Source organism: Nanorana parkeri, unplaced genomic scaffold, assembly GCF_000935625.1.
Source record: "Nanorana parkeri isolate BGI_ZX_2015 unplaced genomic scaffold, ASM93562v1 scaffold2447, whole genome shotgun sequence".
Classification (NCBI taxonomy): domain Eukaryota; kingdom Metazoa; phylum Chordata; class Amphibia; order Anura; family Dicroglossidae; genus Nanorana; species Nanorana parkeri.
In genome coordinates this window covers 65830-86055 of record NW_017308715.1, presented here as the reverse complement: position 1 = coordinate 86055, position 20226 = coordinate 65830, and the positions used below count along the sequence as shown (strand labels likewise).

Genomic DNA, 20226 nt, shown 5'->3' with positions numbered 1-20226 from the left:
TGACTCCCTTTTTTCCCGAGAGAGTTTGCATGGCTCGAGGGAGGCAAACTGCACCCTTAGCATGGAAGGCGCAGTCATGGCCTCCGGCTTTGGAGAACCTGTGTTCTGCTGGTCACGCAGTAGCTACAGGTTTTGTGTCTTCCGACCCGCCGTATGAAAGACATGTAGCTGAAACACTAAATAGAATAAATTGTGAAATACCTGGAGAGTGATGAGCGTCTCAGGTCATTGGAAGGCCTCATGGAGTAACGTCGGATCTCTTCTTTCTGGGAGAATCTTGATAGGCGAGGCAGAGCATGCATCAGCCATGTGTTGGAGGAAGGCCCGAGCTTTGTCTGGGGAGAGAAAGGAAGAGACGGTGCCATCTGGGCCCGTGATGCGCAGTGTGGCAGGGTATGCTAGAGCAAATTTGACCCTTTGGTGTACGAGAGCTTGGCAGACCTCTTGGAATGATTTCCTGCGTTTGGTGAGTTCCGCTGAGTAGTCTGCGAACCGGAGAATTTTATGGCCGCCAGCTACTAGGTTCCTCTGCGAACGGTATGTCTGGAATATATGGTGTTTATCGCCGAAATTCAAATATCTCACTATGACTGGTCATGGTCTGGGTTGTCGTTATCCTATTGTCGTCCCTGGATGCACCCAGTCTGTGGGCCCTTTCTACTGCGCAGGGATGTGAGAAACCCATCGCTTTAGGGATCGCTTCTGCACAGAACGGGATGAGGTCGCCAGGTTTCACTGACTCAGGCAGGCCGATGACTCTAAGGTTATTGCGGCGTGACCCGTTTTCCAGATCGTCCAATTTTTCAGAAATAGTGAGTATTTTATGCGAGGCAGCTTTTAGGTAGGTGTCATGGTCAGCAATACTGCATTCTACACTGTCGATGCGTTGTTCAGCAGAGGACAGCCATTTGTGTTGAGATATTGCCCAAATGTAGTTTGATGGCCTCAGCTACAATGTGGGAAATGTCATTCTTTAGGTGTGAGGCCACTTCAGAAGCCAGTTTGGCATAATCAATCGAGCAGAGGGGCTGAGAAACAATCATCTCACCTTCCGTTTCTTCAGTGGCACTGTGTGGCGTTAGGTCAGCCAGCGCCATCTTGGCTGCAGCGTGTTCCCCCTCCATATGTTCTGTCAGCGATCTCCTAGCAGCCTGAGGATGGGACACGAACTTGGCCATGGCGGGCAGCGGGGGCGAGTGATCCGGTCGGCTGTTCGTGAGCATAGGAGATGGTGGAAAGAGGCACTTTAGATGTGTGGCGGGACGGAGTGCTCGGAGATGCCGCTATCTCATCGTGCGGCGGAACCCGGAAGTCACTATGTTTTTTAAAAGGCAACTTCTTTGCTAGTTTTTAATTGCTTTAATTGTGTTATTAGGTAATAGTTTTCTTGCTGGAAATGCTGTTTTCTATACTTTATTAAATTTCTCAGAATACATTGAATGCAGCTGGGCAAATGCCAAAGCAACTGGGTCATTTTCATCTTCACACAATTCGTTCATGGATACACTGCAGGAAAAGATCAAATACAAATAGGTTGCAGATATTATCAATTAAACATTTTGGAAATGGAAAATACTAAATCAGATCAATTCGATTTAAAAAAAAAATTCAAAACATTTATGACATTGTTTTAACCGGCTCAGGTGTGGCACTACAGCTCAAAATACATAACAGAAGAATGTCAGTAATATGCTGTTGTATTTCCAACAGTACTGAGTGTAGATTAACCCCTTCATGACTGAGCTTGTTTTCAGTTTCTGTTCATAAATGACTGACATACTTTTTACATTTTTGCTGTGTGATTCTTCCACGGCTGTAATATACTTTCTTACTAAATGTACCCACCCATATTATATGTTGTTTTTAGAGGACAGATAGGGCTATATAATTATATCCAGCATGTGTACCTAACACCTCACTTAGTTTGAATAAAATATAAGAAAATGAGAAAAAAACATTTAGCGATCCGGTATTTGTATGTAACAGCTTTATTCTTTCATTAATGAAAGAAAGAAGCTTTTACAAAAACTTAACTATTTCAGTAATGAATGCCTAAATTCATTACAGAGCCTTAAATAACTTCACGTACAGTGTACGTGGCCAGTCATATAGGCACTTCGTAGTGGGATGTACAGTGTACTTCTCCCATCACGAAGGGGTTAATGAGAAAAAGAATTTAAACAACTGTAGTATCAGGCTGCAACATAACAAAATAGAAAATAGTGTAAAACTGTCATGGATGCAACCTGTATTAGTGCCCATTAACACTTGAGTGTGTGCTTTGTCATGCATTTTTTTGCATGTTTGTACACACGTGTTTTGTGCATATTTCACATGTTTTTAGACTTGAGCATTTTTGTTTCAACCAAAGGAAAGCCACATACTTGTTAGGCGCAAAATTGTGTGAAAAATGCGCATTACGTAAATTTTTCAGATGCCCCTATTGAAGTCTAAAAGGGGCAAAGAGCACATGATTTTTGCTCAAAAAAAGCTCATCTACTTTTTCACATGACAGGCAACACAATGAGGACCATTGAATATAATGTTAAGCGTTATCGCTCATGTGTGAATAGGGGCTTAAAGGGAACCTGTGACCAAACTATGCACACAAAATTATTTACATATTCTGAACAAGTAGTAAAAGCACTTTAACCACTTGCTGACCGGGGTGTTTATAACCCCTTCCTGTCCAGGCCATTTTTCAGTATTCAGCACTGCAGTACTTTGACATTTATTCCGTCATGCAACGCTGCACTGAAATTAATTTTATACCTTTTTTGGGGGACAGATAGAGCTTTCTTTTGGTGGTATTTAATCACCACTGCGGTTTTTATTTTTTACTATATAATGAAAAAAGTACCAAAAATTTCGAAAAAACAAAACTGTTTTGCCTACGTTATGTTATAAAAAATGTCTTATTACCCAAATTTTTGGCAAAATATAAAAGACGGGGTCACGTCGGGTAAATAGACACCAAACATGTCAAGCTTTAAAATTGCGTGCGCCCGCGAACCTCGCAAAAACTACCATACCCAAAATTGGCCATAGGCGACGCTTTAAAAGCTTTTACCGCTCATCAGTTTGGTGTTATCAGTGATTGATGGCCCTAAAATTATTGCGCTCACTGCGACGTTTGCGGCAATATGTAACATGTGCGGCGTAATGGATGCAATCGTCGTTTCCGCACGTAGGCGCATTTGGGGGGGGGGGGGACTTTAAAACAAATTTCATTTTTTGAATTACCTTTATATGTGACTTTTAATTTTTTTAATATTTTTTCTGTAACTAATTCTTTTAAACCTTTTTTTTTTACTTAACTTTATTGCTATCACATAGGGAACTAAGAAGCCCCCTTTGTGATAGCCAATTTTTAGTGGCAGATACTCTTTATGGAGACATCAGGGGTCTTTAAGACCCCTAATGTCACCTAGGGACCCCCAGAGAAGCTGATGAAGGAAACACCTGCTTCACCAGCTTCTCTCCGGTTTCTGTACCGGAGAATGACAGAGGAATGCGGAAGTGATGTGATACACATCACTTCCTGCATTCCAAAGAGGAGGAGATCATTAAACTGAGATCGTGTACTGAGCTCCGTTTGATCTCCGGCCGCAGAGCTGCTGTGCTGGTCACGGGCTCACACTGGGCACAGCGGAGCTTGGCATCGCCAGCAGCGGCTGCAACGGAGGGGGCGCACACCCACACGCATATTACAAGCCATCAGGCGTCTCTACAGACATTACAGGCTGATTTCCTGCTCGTGCCCGCCACCTAGTGGCGGGCACAAGCGGGGCGGGATGGGACGTTTAAAAACGCCCACCCGCATTCAAGAAGCTGCTGTTTGGCCGTTTAATTACCTTACCTTTGTAGCTACAGTCATTGTGGAAAAAGTCATCATCAACGTTAACACAGGCACTGAAATGGTTAGAAACCTTTGATGTGATCATGGAGGATCTTTGAGAATACATAACTTCACATTAAAAGCAGCTAGAGAGGTCAGGGATGGCTTTCTTTTAAATTGATTTTTACTGCTTGTTAACAATATGTCTATACTTTAATACCTACAGTCTGGGCACAGGTGCACTTTAGAATGTAAGTTAAATAAACATATTACTTAAGCAATAAAAATTTTATACAAAATATGTAAACATGTAGACTTAGAAAATACAATAATAACAATAGCTTTCCTTTAACACAATATAAATAATTCCTTACCTAATGGATGCAATGGTTAGCGTGAAATCTTTTAGCTTGCGATATGCATCACCAAGGTTAAGCCTATGAAATACAAGACACAGTTTTCATTTTGTTTTTAATATACTGTATAAATGTATACTGTATAAAAGGTATCTGATAAAAGGGGCATGACCCCGGAAACGCGTCATCATCACAGCCTTTCTTGCTGGCACACAGACACGGTTGTGCAGCTATCACTGGCATCTTCCTTGGTCCATGTATTTACTTACTATGCTGTAACCATGTCGACCTTTGTGAGTATGTTTCTCATTCACTATTGCTTTTATCTTAAATAAATTTGTCTGCACCAGGAAAGGCGCCCCTTGTTTGTGCTTTTACTACTGTATAAATGTTGTTAAAGTAAAACTGAGCAGATCCATGGACTTAATAGGCATCATATTCATGTCTGCTGTCAGCAAATACTAACATGTAGAGGCCAGTACTATAAAAAGCTTAGGAGAGAGAAGGATTTGCCAAGCATGCATGGGATGAAATGGAGGCCTCAGATCTCTAATATTAGAACCAATGTAAGTGACTTTTAGGACATGACTTGCAAAACCTAAGCCCCAAAACACTCAACACAATAAGATCAACGGCCAGCTAGGGAGGCCTGCTTGTATTTGATGCATGTGACCTATGTAATAAAGCTAAAAGACTTTTAGTTAGACTTTTGCTGCTTAATATCCTTGACTTAAAAGGTATGTAAAGCCCAAACTTCTTTTTTTTCCCATTTTGGATAGAACCTAAAAAGGTAAGTGTCCTATTGTGTTTTCCTGGCCATATCCATGGCAGCGCTGACAAATGGGTTTAGATCCAATTACCCATTTGTCAGCGCTGCCATGGAGTATAACCAGGAAAAGAAAATTACGGTAAGTATGATTAAATTTTCCGTTTTCCTGGCCATATCCATGGCAGCGCTGACAAATGGGTAATTGGATCTAAACCCATTTGCCCAGCGCTGCCATGGAGTATAACCAGGAAAAGAAAATTACGGTAAGTATGATTAAATTTTCCGTTTTAATTGCTGTCTGTGTCACTGCTGGGGAGATTTACCCTCTGCCAGGAATGAAAGTAAGGGAAAATATAAAATGCATTACATTTTATATTTTAATTTTGTTCTACTTAGCATTATTGTTATCACAATAATTGACAAAGCTTCATATGTGGTTGTATTGTGCAGGTGACAGGCACTCTTTACTAGACCCATGATATATATATCCCCTGCAATCTTTCACAGCACATCTCCTCCTTTCCTATCCATAGCAGCTGGCATCTGACAACTCTGAACTGAAAGTGCTCAGAGATAAGCGTTTTCAGGTTCAGTCACTGCAGAGGACATCAAGAAGTGAATGTACCCAATCTCCTCCATCCTGAGGGTAGTTTTGTGATTCCCGGGCTCTAGAAGAAATTAGGTGAGTCTGGGAAACATAGTGGTGGGGGAGGTTGAGGAGCAGGGGACCACACTTTTCGCACTGTAGAACCAACATCTGTATTAGTCCTGAGCAGAGCAAAGCAAAGCCATACATCTAAAAATCAACAAACTGGCTTATTTACATACAGCATGATGTGAACACTGCATGAGTTAGGATGCTCTATGCTATTAGCAGTAATTAAAGCATGTACATTAATCAAAATAATATCTTACTGCATTTCTTAGCATCCTTAGCAACATTATTACATGTTTTACTTACTATATAGTGCTAGTCTTTTATGTACAATGTACATTTACAGTGCATTTTGGACAAGTGCATACCCATTGTTATTGTGAAGGACTGTTAAGGATCCATGTTTGTAAAAATCGAAAGCGTAGGAGTTAAGAAAGGTTTTTCTTCCACAAATGTCTTTTGCCGTCAGATGGAATAAAGGAATATACTTTGTAGGTATTTGAACTGTTTGCAACATGAGCTGTGGAAGAATAACAACGTGATTTAGCATTTTTACTCACAGTTTTGTATAATCTAGTCTGAGGAGGCATAACGGTCACAGTGGCTAAAAAAAAAAGGGAGTATTACTTTTTGCTGGTTCATACTCAGAATAACTTCACAGATAGGGTCTGTCACATGTCCACAATACCCAGAAGCACTACCTGTGTTATTCACTAAAGGGTAAAGAGTTTGGAGAAGGCTGGAGAAGTAAATAATCTAGGACAACATAGCTGATCTGGAAAGTGAGTTGAATTGGAGAATTTTTCCAAATCAGCTATGTTGTCCTAGATTGTACACTTCTCCTGCCTTCTCCAAACTCTTCATCCTTTTGTGAATAACCCTGTTAGTATTTTACAGCTGTAGGCACCAAAGGAATAGTAGGGGAAAATAAGTATAAGGTGGTAAGCAGGGACGGACTGACCAATCGGTCCGTCGGGCACTGCTCGAGGGCCCGCGGCCTTCAGGGGGCCCGTCACGGGCGCCGCATAAGGTGGGGTCGCTGCCGGCAGATCTAGCCACCGCCGCCACCGCATACTCCAGTTTGATAAATTCCTCTCACTGTGTTCTAGTGCAGTGCAGTGCAATCACAAAAAAATAGTGCATGCGATCACACCGCACTGGTACGCAGTGCATTGAGGTACCACATGTTACAGTGTGGGTGGGGGGCATGCCTGCAGCGCCATTGACATGAATGGAGCCACAACGCCCCCTCCCACCCCAGAATGAGCCTTTGTTTATGCGATCAGTTACGTTCATCCCATGAGACTGTGCGATGAACGCACTGGATAGTGTGAACGGGCCTGAGTGATAAACACACCTTCATAAGGTTGTTCTGGACACTGTTCTGCCATACCTGTCGATAGTTACCCTATCAGGCAGGGTGCTCGCAGTGACTGCGGATGGCACCGCAAATATCAGCAATTGTGTAGAGATGTCACCAGCACACCAAAATCCTTCTTAGGATAAGCAAATGTTCATTTATTGAAGTTCCTTGTCATATAAACAACTGTTGTTTATGTGACAAGGAACTTCAATAAATGAACATTTGCTTATCCTAAGAAGGATTTTGGTGTGCTGGTGACATCTCTACACAATCTCTAATCGGGCGGCTGCTCATTCCCAATTAGAGCCTCGGGAGGCCCCAGCGGACGGCCCTCTAACATGCCTGATCTGTGACACAAGAATTTATACAGGTGGGACTTGTGGGAGGGGCTTGTATATGGGTGGAGCACAAGGGGGCCCCATAACCATGTATTGCCGGGGCCCCATGTGTTGTCAGTCCGCTCCTGGTGGTAAGGAGGTGCGGGCTTTACACAGACCCAGTTAGTTTGTCTTAAATAGGCAATTGACAGGGGGTTTTTTTAATGTTTTTTTTTCTTTTTTTTTTTACTGCCTGCCTTAATTAGCAGTCATATCAATAAAGGTAATTGGTAATATGTAATGTATTACATTTTCACAGGCAACTAGCAGGGGAGGTTCTAGTCTCCTTTCCACCTTTTCCTGCTCTTCCTTACCTCCTGTTGTTGAAAAACCTGTTTTATAGCACTTAATAGCTGCAATTTATACTCAAGTTCAAGTCAAAGCATTCACCTATGAATTACTCAGGTTTCGGTGGGAGACAGCATGCCTAAAAGGAAGGTATTTGGGCAGTGTTTTTATTTTTAACTTCTGTATGTCCTAATGCTCTGCAAATTCCTTGTAGGGTATTAAATGTTTGTAATATGGGAAAACAAAATATGAATCATTTAAAAATAAGAAACATATAACTAAAAAAAAAGAAGAAGTGCATTAGAAGCAATTTACATTTTCCCTGTTGTATAGGGTTTTAAGTTAAAAACAGACCCTCTGATTTATGTTTTGCAAACACATTATAAAGTGGCAGTGTAGTTGCAGTTTTAGGCAACCTTTTAAAACATTTCTTCTGACACTTACACTGCTTATGTTTGTCATTTTCATCAAGTCATGATCTGTATTTCCAGACAGACATGCAAATGGGGATATGCCACTTCTTCCTTCTGAGTTTGACATCAGATGATCCACCAGTCCTGAGTCCATGCACTCCTTGCCTGAAAAGCCTGATGGGATACATTTCATGATTGCATCAATCAGTTCAATGCTTAATATACTGAAATAGAATAGAATATATAGAAACTACAATTACACTCTAAATGACATTTGCAGAAACCTGCACCGTTTTATTGCTAAGTACAACCAGCACCAACCTAATCTAAGAGATACAATAGCTATAAGGCTAGCAAAATCCAACCAGACATCAGATTTGATATTGGCAAGGCTAGTCCTCCAAAAGGTGCCTGTTCCTTTCTGTATGCCAATGCAAAAATATAATGTGCTGTGAAAGCCTTTGTATGAACTTCACTGTGCTCAGAAAAACTACCTATAAGGGGAGATACTACAACAAATCTAAGAGACATTTGTCCTATTGATAACAAGGCAAATATTAAATTCTGTGAAACTATTTTAACCTTGGCCAGCCTGAGATGTCAAATCATTTTGTAATGAAATTGCAATGGCTCTCTATGTAGACCCTTGTGCTATGTGCTAAAACCTTTTAGTAAAAAAGCTTCCTAATTGGGGAGCTTATCATCAGGATAAAAGACCATGTGCCTTGTGCCATGAGTTATTAGCAATTAGGGAGCTTTTCTGCTGCCAGGGAGGCAGGGAATGCATTGCTGCTAGTGAAATTCTGGACTTGTTAAAAAGAGGTTTTATAGATCTACATTTAGCAAGAGTATCTGGAGACATCCAAGTAATGTCATTTAGCATGTCTCATTTACCATATTTGGTCTACTACTCGTCCTGGAAGCTTTTTACTAATAAGGAAGTGACTACATATTTTCTCACATGGGAGTCAGGTAGGTACATTCGGGATAAATCTTTATAGCAAACAGTGAAGCATCAGCGTAATGAAGTACAACATACTTCTCTAATACATTTTTGTATATTTTTATTTATTAATTCATTTTTTATTCAATATTTTTATTTTTTACTTTACTTTTAGGGGCTTTGAGGAAATATTAGGGGTCTAAACAGACCCCTGATATTTCCCTTTTAAAATAGAAAAAGAGATTGAGGACAAAAAAGTCCTCAATCTCTTTTTCTGCAGCCCCAGTTATCAATGAACAGGAATCCTGAGTGTCCCTGTTCATTAATAACATGAGGACATTGTGTGTTTACTATAACACAATCATGAATGAACAGGAGGTGATGTAGGTCACTTCCTATTCATTCATAAATGAGGATATAGTCAACATGCTATGTCCTCAATTATCTACAAACACTCAGCAATCACTGATCGCTGAGTGTTTGCACTTGCTGTCCTTCCTGACCGCTGTCACAAGAGGCTGAGCGAGCAGAGCAGGGAGGAGAGCTCAGCCTCCTGTGACAGCGCGGGCTGTCTCCGCCCCCACACCACTCTGATGGACTGTGATAGGAGGCTGAGCGGTGTGATAGAGGAGACGCCAGCCGCTCACAGCGCTCTCCTCCCGCAGCGCTTGGCCGGCTGTCACACTTTCTTTCCTCCCCGCTGGGACACAGAGCAGCGCCCAGCAGAGAGGAAAGAAAGCAGGGATGCGCCAATGTAGTGGCACTAGGGGGGCACTTTTCACCCAAAAAAATGGGCTGAAAATCTCGGCTTATACTCGAGTATATACGGTATATATATTTATGGCAGTGCGTGGCAATGCCATACAAGATGCTGGCTTTTTCTGTTACAAGAGAAATAAAAGACTGTTCTTTTTATGTTAAAACGGCTTCAAGACTGGTCCTTAAGCGCTCACCATATGTGCTCAATTTCCCAAATATATATATTAGGGATGCACCGAAATTAGGGATGCACCGGGAGGAGAGCGCAGTGAGCTGCCAGTGTCTCTCCTTCCCGCACCGCTCAGCCTCCTGTCACAGATCACGAGAACGGTGGGGTGGGCAGAGACACCTGCCATTGCTGTCACAGGAGGCTGAGCTCTCCTCCCACATGGCTCAGCTTCCTGTGTCAGGGTGGAGAGCGGTATACAAACACTCAGCAATCAGTGATCACTGAGTGTTTGTAAATAATTGAGGACATATTATGTTTACTGTGTCCCCAATTATGAAAGAATGTGGAACTCCCCTTAATAGTGGTATCAGAAGGAAGTATTGACAAATTCAAAAACTTCTAGATGTCTTCCGCACTGAGCACAAAATACAGAGACAGGTATACTCTTAAAAAACATACTGAGAGAGAGACACACACACGTACACGAACGTAGGACTGGATGGTCCTGTGTCTTTTTCCAACCGTATCTACTATGTAACTATATGTAATATTGTTTATATGCACAATGTCAAAAAAATCATGGTTAAACATTCTCCTGGCATTTGCTGACTGCCAAATGTAGTACACTGTAAATACACCACATGTATGACGTGAATGTGCTATAAAAATAATTCCTTGTAATGCTGACATATGCCCTACTGATTCATCTGAAGTGTGGATTTTCCTGACGAGTCCACTTTAAAGACTATATTGAATGTATTGTAGCTACTGCTACCCATAAAGAATGTATTAAAGCAATTCAGATATCTTCAAACAATACAACCCCCTTCAGTTATAGAGGGGCAGTCTGTCAGGTTGTGAGTGAAAATATGTTTAAATAGATATGTATATATGCAGCTACGCTGGAATAGATGGCACAAGCCATATTGTGGATGTTCATCTAAAACACATGTGCTGTCACAAATGTCTTTGTTTGACCGTGAGAACTCATAAACATTCAATTTCTTTTGCATCTGATCTAATTTTCCTTCCCATACAAGCTCATGTGAATGCAAGAGAACATTTAAGAAACTGCAGGCAACTTGAAAGAACTCCTAGAACAAATGAAATGCAAATCAAAGCAACTCAAACTTCAAACCTAAAAGCATTTTTCATTTGGCTTATGCACGTGTCTAAGGCCCATCTATTCAAGTCCTATGTTGACCATACACATGAACAAATGCAAATATATTTTTATCTACAAAAACTATCCTGTCTGATTATATGCCAGTCAATTTGATGGGTATTATTTCCACCATATAAACGTGTAGTGTAAATATCATTGTACAAGGTGTGGTCAAAAAATACGGTGAATGTTTAAATGAAAAAAATGTAATTGCAGTAAAAAACACATTGCCATGAATCCTCCTCAAAATACTCTTCCTCACTTTGAACACACTTATCCCATCGTTCTTGCCACTTTCTGAAGCAGTTTTGGAAGTCCTTTTCCGTGAGTGTCTTTAGTTGCACTGTCATGGCTGCCTCGATATCCTGAACTGATTCAAAACGTTTACCTTTCATGGTCATTTTGATCTTGGAGAAGAGCCAGAAGTCGCACAGTGCAAGATCCAGTAAATAAGGTGGATGAGGACACACTGTAATGTTTTTATTTAACAGAATTTGTTGTACCAGAAGTGATTTGTGACACGGAACGTTGTCATGATGGAGGCTGAAACCATTTGCTCATTTCTCATGCTGTTTTCTATCATAAGAGATGTTCAGATCCTCAGAAAAATCCCTAATAGTAAATCGCCTGTTTGATCAAATCATTTTGCTTACTCTTTCAACATTCTCTTGGGTTTTTGATGTTGAAGGATGTCTCCATCTCTTCTCGTCTTCAACCGATTCACAAACATTACGAAATTGCTCCAACCACTTGTAAACCGTCTTTATGGTCACTGCAGCATCACCATAAACTAATTTTAACATTTTGTGTGTTTCTTTAGCACTTTTTTGCAGTTTGAAACACAATTTCCTGTTAATGCGTTGTTCATGATGCATGATTTACGGCACAATAAAAAACACACCTTCTTTCAACCGTAGCGCACAACTGACTTCATTGAACAAGTTGAAACTTGTCACACACTGTTACTAAGGTTTGACACACTGCATCTCATATTGAAGATCCGTGCCTTTACGTTGACTGGCACTCCCAGCAGCATTCACTGTATTTTATGATCATACGTCGTATACGGCCACCATCATTTTCCAAATCGAACAGTATTTTCAAATATTATTACAGTATATAAATACCATAGCTAAAGAAGATCTATCATTACACATACCGATTTGTGTGAGAGGTAGCTGATATTCTTTCTCCATATCTGCCAGCTTGGAGGCTGTAAGAATGCAGTGACCAAAGACTGTTGCAACATCCTTGTTATATTCCTTAACAACATCAGCAAAGTCTTTAGGTAGCTCTTCTAGATGGATCTGTACAAAAATATACATATTTGTCAATTTGTTACTTCTTTTTTTATTAATGCTATAAAATATTATCATACAACAACAGGACACAAAAGGACACATGTAAACAATGCATCTGTAACGCAACAGCAAATATCCGTTGGGAAAGGGATCTCAGCTGCGGAGATCGAGCTTCGTCAACAGTTCTGGTTACCGTTAAAATAAGTGATGCTCCCCCCAGGTAAATTTAATGATGGCGGTTCAGGGTTCAGTTAAACAATATATGACACTATAGGGAGTGAGAGCGATTGTTTAAACTGCAATACATCATACACAAGGAAGAGCACTTCTCGCCACTGCATTACCTCATGCAACAGAGTAGTGTCTATCAAATGATAATGGCCGTACAACCTGATTGACCAGGGAACATATGCGTGGTCATATAGACTGGGACCAATTTGATCTGTAGGTCGGACCCTATTCTACAAGAAGGTTCTGTATCCTGCAGGTTGTAGTAGCCATTTGGAAACTCAAGGTACACAATTAATATGCAGCATGCAGCTGTTGCGTCACAGCATACCAACAACCACTTGAATAGTCCCTTACTGTGATGGTTAGGGTTTTGCATCAACAGACAAGAGATAATTGAGTATTGCCTGCAGAACTGGTTTCCAATAACCCACGGTTATATGGACAAATGAGAGTAGTAGTTCTCATAAATTGCTTTCCATACAATTACACTGTGAAAGTAGGGTACTTGCGGTTAGTGGTTTTAGAGTCTGTAAGGCACTTTCCAGGACCCAGGCAACTGGAGCTGACACCTGCGCCAGAAGAATCCTCTGCTGAAGTTGTGGTATGCTATCCTAGCATACGAGTTGGTTGCAGGAGGTAGCAGCGTTTCCAGCATGGGGAAGGAGCAATAACGGTGGGGATCGATTGCTCCAGCGTCCACAACACTAGGATGCTGAGCAATTGAATTCCCCGCCGTTTTAAGTGACAGCCGTACGTGAGAGGGGAGAAGCGGAGCGTAGACGCCGGCGTGACAGCGCCGGAGCGACCTGACGCCGATGGAGTGGGCGGAGCGGACACCCGCGCTGGAAAGGGGAACGGTAAGTCTGTTACAGCATTCACTTGGTAATTACACCACATTACTAAACAACATGCACATTTGTAGAAATAGTCATATAATTGCTTTATGCAGGCAACAGATGACGAGGGAGCAGCTTTCTGGCCAATCAGCAAGCCGGGGGGCGGGTAATGACTCGCCGCCTGTCTTCCTAATTGGCCAGCTTCCTAGTCAATCAGGAAGCCAGGGTGTGAGTAATTACCCACCCCCCAGCTTCCTGATTAGCTTGGAAGCCAGCTCCATGCTCCCAGGTGACGAGGGAGCATGGAGTCAGCTTCCCAGCCAATCAGGAAGCAGGGCAACGTGTAATGACTCACCTCCCATCGGGATAGGCATCAGGCATTCGCCCAAATATTCTGTATCAGCACCAATACTTGTATCGGTATCTGTGCATCCCGAATAATTAGTTTCCCATATGGAAATTGCTTTGATAGTATATATGACTTTGTTACTGAAAAAAGTGACTGTTTTAGTTCTGTTGATTATTATTGAACAAATCATACATTTTGGGTAGTATGCCAACAGACCGCACTGTACCTCTATGAATAAGCCTACGGGTGAAACATGTGAGAGGTTGTAGCTGGGAGTGTGCAGTTCTGGTTTTTGTTGCTTTATTCAATTTTATTCACTGGTATTCTGGATTTGCTGTGAATTTCAATAAAGTATTGGAATTCTCTGGATAGTGCGGTCTGTTCTCATACTACTACATTCCAAGGTGAAGACGCACCTATTAAACCAGCACCTGGGGAGTCCTGATGGCAGCTAAGGAATTGGAGCAGTGAGATTTCCTTTGACTCTACATACATTTTGGGTGCTTGCACCTGTAACTTCCAACTAGAGTTTCACAGTGGAGATTCAGTTGTTTTGGGGTGGTTTCTTTCGTGGATGTTTTTAGTCTACAAAAAGCAATATATTTCTTTAAGGTTTTTGATATCCTAGAGGCACAGCAGAGCTTGTCTGGCAAGTGTTGTTTCAGATTGTAGTCACTGGTACATCACTTCAACAACATTGAAGGTACTCTCACATATATATGTCATACAAATCCAAATATAATTGATTTAGTAAATTTACAACTTTACAATATGATCTGTTCATTGTTTCCAGGACCTTTTTCAAAAAAGTACATGCTAGCAGTTATATCTGATATCTTATATCAGTTATTATAGAAATTAAAAGCAAGGTAGTGCATTTGGATTTTTTTTGAAAATGTTATACCCTGATGGGTTTCATTAGATAATAGAATTAGTCTACTAATCACATAGGGCTCTTCACTATGTATAGCCCTGATTCTACTGCTCACAATTGGACATTTCTGCCTGTTTATCCCACCAGAGCAGTTACAGATGGCACTGGAATGCATCGCCATCATCCGGGACATGAGCAGTGCTGTTGGAATGCACGTCAGTCATCTTTTGCAGCAACGCAAGTGGCCTGCCCCTTCGCACAGATCCCTGCTGCTGCTAGTTCACCACAAAGCAGGCATGGACTAAGTACTCATGGATCCCAAAAAGGCATGTTTTCTTCAACAGATTATTCCTAGCAATGGTCATATTTAACTATCAGCTGGGCAGGTTTTAAGTCTCATAAGGACATGCATGGCTATATTTAAAACCACGATTGTTCCCCAGAAGGGGATTCCACCATTGTTACAAAGTGTAAGACAAATTGTCGTAAAAGTGTATTTATTTCTAAATATTTTAAAATGCATACGTATCAAAAGACAAACAGATTTAAATACACACAAAAATGAATTAAACTCTGTACACTAAATGTGAAGGATGTACGGTATAGTAACTTATAACACATAACTATAGAACATATGAATTTTTATCACCTACGATGTCGTCTATGTCATCTTGACTTTTCGGTAATAACAGCATTTTTGTTTTGTACATATACTTATACGTATATATATATTACTATTTTAGCACCTAATATATTTCCGGTTTAAAGAATGCGCCCTGTGGGGACACACACAGGAACGCAGTGTTCTCAACTGTTTCCAATCAAAGAGATTGCTCTTAGCACTTAAATAGGGTAATTAGAACCCTTGCCAAACTACGCCCTTCTGACGAAGCCCCGGTGGGGGGTGAAACGCGTCATAGGCGTGGGCTAGGTGTTTTTTGTTTGACTGCCTCGGCCAAGGCCGCCCTGGTTATTTGCTTCATTCCAATTCGTGGTCCTACGTTATACAGTATATTCTGCTGGAGCACTTCAGAGCTCAAAGCTAGAGAAAAGTCACTCTCTGAACAGTACTCATTTATTGATGTATTCAGGAGCAGAACCAAATTCAGACATCATTGATCCAGCCAAAAGAGGATTTCCTTTGATCTGGACACAGCCATCAAACGAACCAGAGCATATGTTCAGTAAAGGCTAAACATCTACAGTGGATAAGAAAAGCCGAGATAAGGTTATTTGTCTCCTGAACCTATTGTGTTTACAGCTGGTCTGCGTTATGTCAAGGGGCAAAACCACTTCGGTCTTCTGATCTACATCCGTGAGTGAAAAACTTCACTGGGCAGAACATAAAGCCATACATCATAGATCCAACTAGGAGGATCTACTTCCTTTTCTTCTGCTACGGATACAGCCACCATACGACCCAGAGCATATATTCAGTAAAGGCCAACTTCTACAGCGAAAAAGAAAAGCTGAGATATGGATAAATATCTCCTGAACCACTCGCAATTACAGCTGGGTCTCTTTATATCAGTGGCAAAATTACTCCGGTCTCCTGATCCATGAGTGGAAAATACATCACTGTGAGTGCAACCTATATATTTTTCTAATCAAATGAAGCATTTTTGACTTTCTTTTTAATTCCTTTTTTCATACACGTGTATGTTAACCCTTCATTTGATCCAGGAGACTGACATCCTTTTCCATTTGTGAAGCTCTAGATATAAGGATACTCTCCTGACATTAAGCATAACGTTAAACATATACTGAGGCACCCCAGGGCGTACCTTATACTATTTATATATGTATATCCACATGCACTTTATCAATAATTAGCCGAAAGCAGTCATATATGTGATAAATACATGTTTGTTTGTCTTTTGATACATATGCATTTTAAAATATTTAGGAATAAATACACTTTTACGACAATTTGTCTTACACTTTGTAACAATGGTGGGATCCCCTTCTGGGGAACAATCGTGGTTTTGCTATTAATTACAATAGGGGGCCCTACAATAGGGGATCCATTGAGTTAAATGATTTTTGCTATTCATTATATACTTTATAAACCTTCCTTCCTCGTTTGTATGCCATGGCTATATTTACTATACAGCCTTGGTTCTCAACTGGTGGGTCGTGACCCAAAAGTGGGTCGCGAGCCCGTGTTCAGTGGGTTCCCACATGCCTTCCACTTTTCTAGGTAAGAGGCTCCTCTGCTTCCCCCTAGCGCAGCACTGTCAGTTCTCGTGCCAGGTAGCCATTCAAAATATGCTGCCCGGCGCCGAGTGTCAGCTTGAGGTAGGATGGGATGGGGCTATGGCCGCGAGGGGAGCTCCATCCATACATGCATTGCTTACAGCTCCCTCGCATGTCCTGTAGAGGGGCCTGGACTGGAGTGACATCACATTCTGGCTCCTGACAACTCTACAGGGCATGCAAGGGAGCTGTACAAGCAATGCACATATAGATGGAGCTCTGTCACAGCACAGCAGCCCACACTGAACTCCAGGCTGAGGATCCACTGCAGTTCTTGTAAGGTAAGGAGACTGGGTGGACCTTAAAGGAGAACTATGGGGTTAGGGCTTTTCCCCATAGTTCACCGAAGGGTGACGGGAGGACACAAACTAGCGTCCTCCCGTCACCCTAAGCTCAGTATACCCCGAGCTACAGCTCGGGGTATACTTAGACGCCGCAGTATACCGCGAGCTACAGCTTGCGGTTTACTGAGACGTTGCAGCTGAAGCGGATCCCGCCAATTATGTCTGGATCCGCCCAGCTGCATGAGTGATAGCTGGCTCTGCCTATCTAGAGGCAGAGCCAGCTGTACCCGCCCCCTCCCCCTTCCGTTCCGCCAGTCAGCGCTGTAGGATCAGAGCGGGGAGGGGGGAATCCAGCCCCTCCCCTGTCACGGCAGAGAGCCGTGACAGGATCGAGAAGTGAGCGAACGCCGACATGTGTTCGCTCACTTCCCGATCTACTGAGCCGACCTGTGACAGTCTCATTGTCACAGGTCGGCTAGAACTATGAGGTCAGTGAAAAGCACTCACCTCATAGTTCTCCTTCTGGAGAAATATTCGTTGCAGCAAAGTGACATTAGACAAAAGAAAAAAAATTACTTTTTTTTTTTTTTTTTACAGTCTGCAGAAGAGAAATAAAAAAGCGTGATTTTCCCCCTTAATTGATACCAGACCCTTTATGCCTGGTAGGAATGTTAGGAGGGACCCCCCCAAGTTAAAAAAAGGGGGACGTGGGGTTCCCCTCCAAAGTCATACCAGACCCTTTAGGGTGTAACATCATCGTCTCCTACCGGGCCAGTGCTTGGATCAGGGGCTGGTAGGAATTTTAGGGGTGACCTCACTTTTTTCCCCCCGTTTTGGGGGGGTGGGGTTCCCCCTTAAAATTCTTCCGAAATTTTAGTTATCTGTAATTCTGATTCGTTTTCATTAGTCATTTCTGTAATTAGGAGATTCAGATATATCCGAATCTCCGAAAATGTATCCGAATACTGAATCTTCCTAAAATGAATCGCACATGTCTAATTCTTTTAGTGTAAACTGAGTGAATACATAGTCTATGAGTAACAGCAGACTTTATTAGACACCATTCCCTAAAATATCTAAACAAATATTAGCCGGCCTGGCTGTCTTAATCAACAGACCTGTTTCTCCAATATAACAGTGAAAATCCAGATAGATTCAACAGGTTGACACACTGCTCCTTCACGGTCACGCAGTGAAGAAGATAAACGCTGGATGACAGTAAAAAGAATCCAGCCGCACACGATTTGTCACGCTGGAAAACTTCTTTCACACTTGCACAGCTCGGCTCAGTTCTGCCCTTGGTCCGACCCACTAACACATTTTGCTCTATCCAGGGCTTAGTCGTAGACTGTGTAAGTCCTGTATAAGGCCAAATTTGTTAGAGGGGCTCACCAAGGGCAGGACTGAGCCAAGCTGTGCAAGTCTAAATAAAGGAGGATTTTAGTGTGACAAGTGGTATGTGGCTGGATTCTTTTTTTACTGTGGAGGTGTGAAAATACAGGTGTCTGATAAGAATACAGTCATTGCAACCTGCTGTTATGTCTCTGACTGCAACAGGCCAATGCACTTTTAAGCAGTCAATTTGTTTTCTATATATCAGACAATACCTGTGTTTCTGGAAAAGTCTTTCATTGCCTCAATCTATAGACAGCAGCTCTGCTAAATATTACAGATTTCCTTACCCTTGACTGATGAAATGTATCCTCAGGTGAACGCCTACTTGGTGGTAAATATGATCTTGCAAATAAATTTGCCAGTATCAGAACCAACGTTTTCATTACAGAGTCTGGAAATTTTGTTGGGTCTACATGATAAAAAAAGGGACACATAAATGTCATGTTCTAGCTATATATTAGTAAACTTTTTTTTCTAAACTACTTCTACTATATTCAATCATGCATTTATTAAAAACATAGTCAGTGGTTCACTAATTGCCAATGCTAATTTAAATAGTTTAATTAGTATTTGTATGTATAACACTTTTTTAGCAACCTGAGGTAATCTCTCCTGAAAACAACAAGAGCAAAAGTAAACAAAAAGCAAGAGTAAAATAAATCGAGATGTGACAGATTTACTGTTTTGTCAGATCTGTTTATGGGTAAAGATTAAGAGAGCATATGAGTAGGTTTTTTCCGATTTTGATAGAAGGCCCAGCACTAGCTTGCTTAATAAAACATGTGCAGGGGGATAATTTTTTTCATGAGATTTAATGGCATAACAATGGATAAATATATAAACTAAACCTCCCACTTACCTAAATCTGTTAACACACTCTAAGCTCCTGTATCAAAAATTACACATATTGCCACAAAAATAGAGCCAGAAAAATACAGTGGTCTAACTAAATATTATCTAAGCATACAAACAAAATCTATATATTCTAATACAAACAGATTGTGATTTTCTCTTTTATTGTCCTTAATGAACTCAGTAATGGCAGAAACAGCTCATAGAGCAGTATTATTCCTTGTTTAAATAAATTAATATCTCCCCATACAGAATGCACATATAGCAGTTATATCCTAATTTATTTAAATACAGAATATGTCATTTACAAATTATAACATATGCCATTTAGGTTATTTTTTACTGGTGGAGCAACTAATAAGGGACAGAAGAAGGGGATATGGGCCTGGCTATGGATACGATATACAAAAATGCACATAAACATCTTCTAGAGATTGAGGCCCTGTGATCTGGTGAGTTCTGATTTTACCAGGTTGCTAGAAAAGTATTCAGCACTAGTGTGGAGATTTTATATACAATGAGGGAGATCACAACCTGTTTGTTTTCCACAGTGGATAGATTGTACTGAGAGTTTATATTAATCACATTATTCTACTGGTATTCTTTAAAGTGACACTAAAGAGTAAAATCTTAAAAATGCATTCAACTACCTTATTATGGGGTGATCTATTGTAAATTATACATTTTATACTATACTGTGTGTATATATATATACAGTATATATGTATGTATATATATATATATATATATATC

The 20226-nt window shown here is 41.1% G+C and overlaps 1 protein-coding gene across 1 annotated transcript in view; it reads right to left on the bottom strand.

Moving 5' to 3' along the window:
- Window positions 1–5958: 5958 nt before the first annotated feature.
- The window catches only part of LOC108801697 (probable ATP-dependent RNA helicase DDX60), a 77682-nt gene continuing 63414 nt past the window's right edge, over window positions 5959–20226 (bottom strand). The window contains exons 18-21 of the mRNA XM_018573601.1: window positions 18909–19030; window positions 12255–12402; window positions 8091–8233; window positions 5959–6138 (exon numbers count right to left, since the gene is read on the bottom strand). Of these exons, the coding sequence (XP_018429103.1) occupies window positions 5959–6138; window positions 8091–8233; window positions 12255–12402; window positions 18909–19030 (593 nt within the window). The remainder of the gene's footprint in view (window positions 6139–8090; window positions 8234–12254; window positions 12403–18908; window positions 19031–20226) is intronic.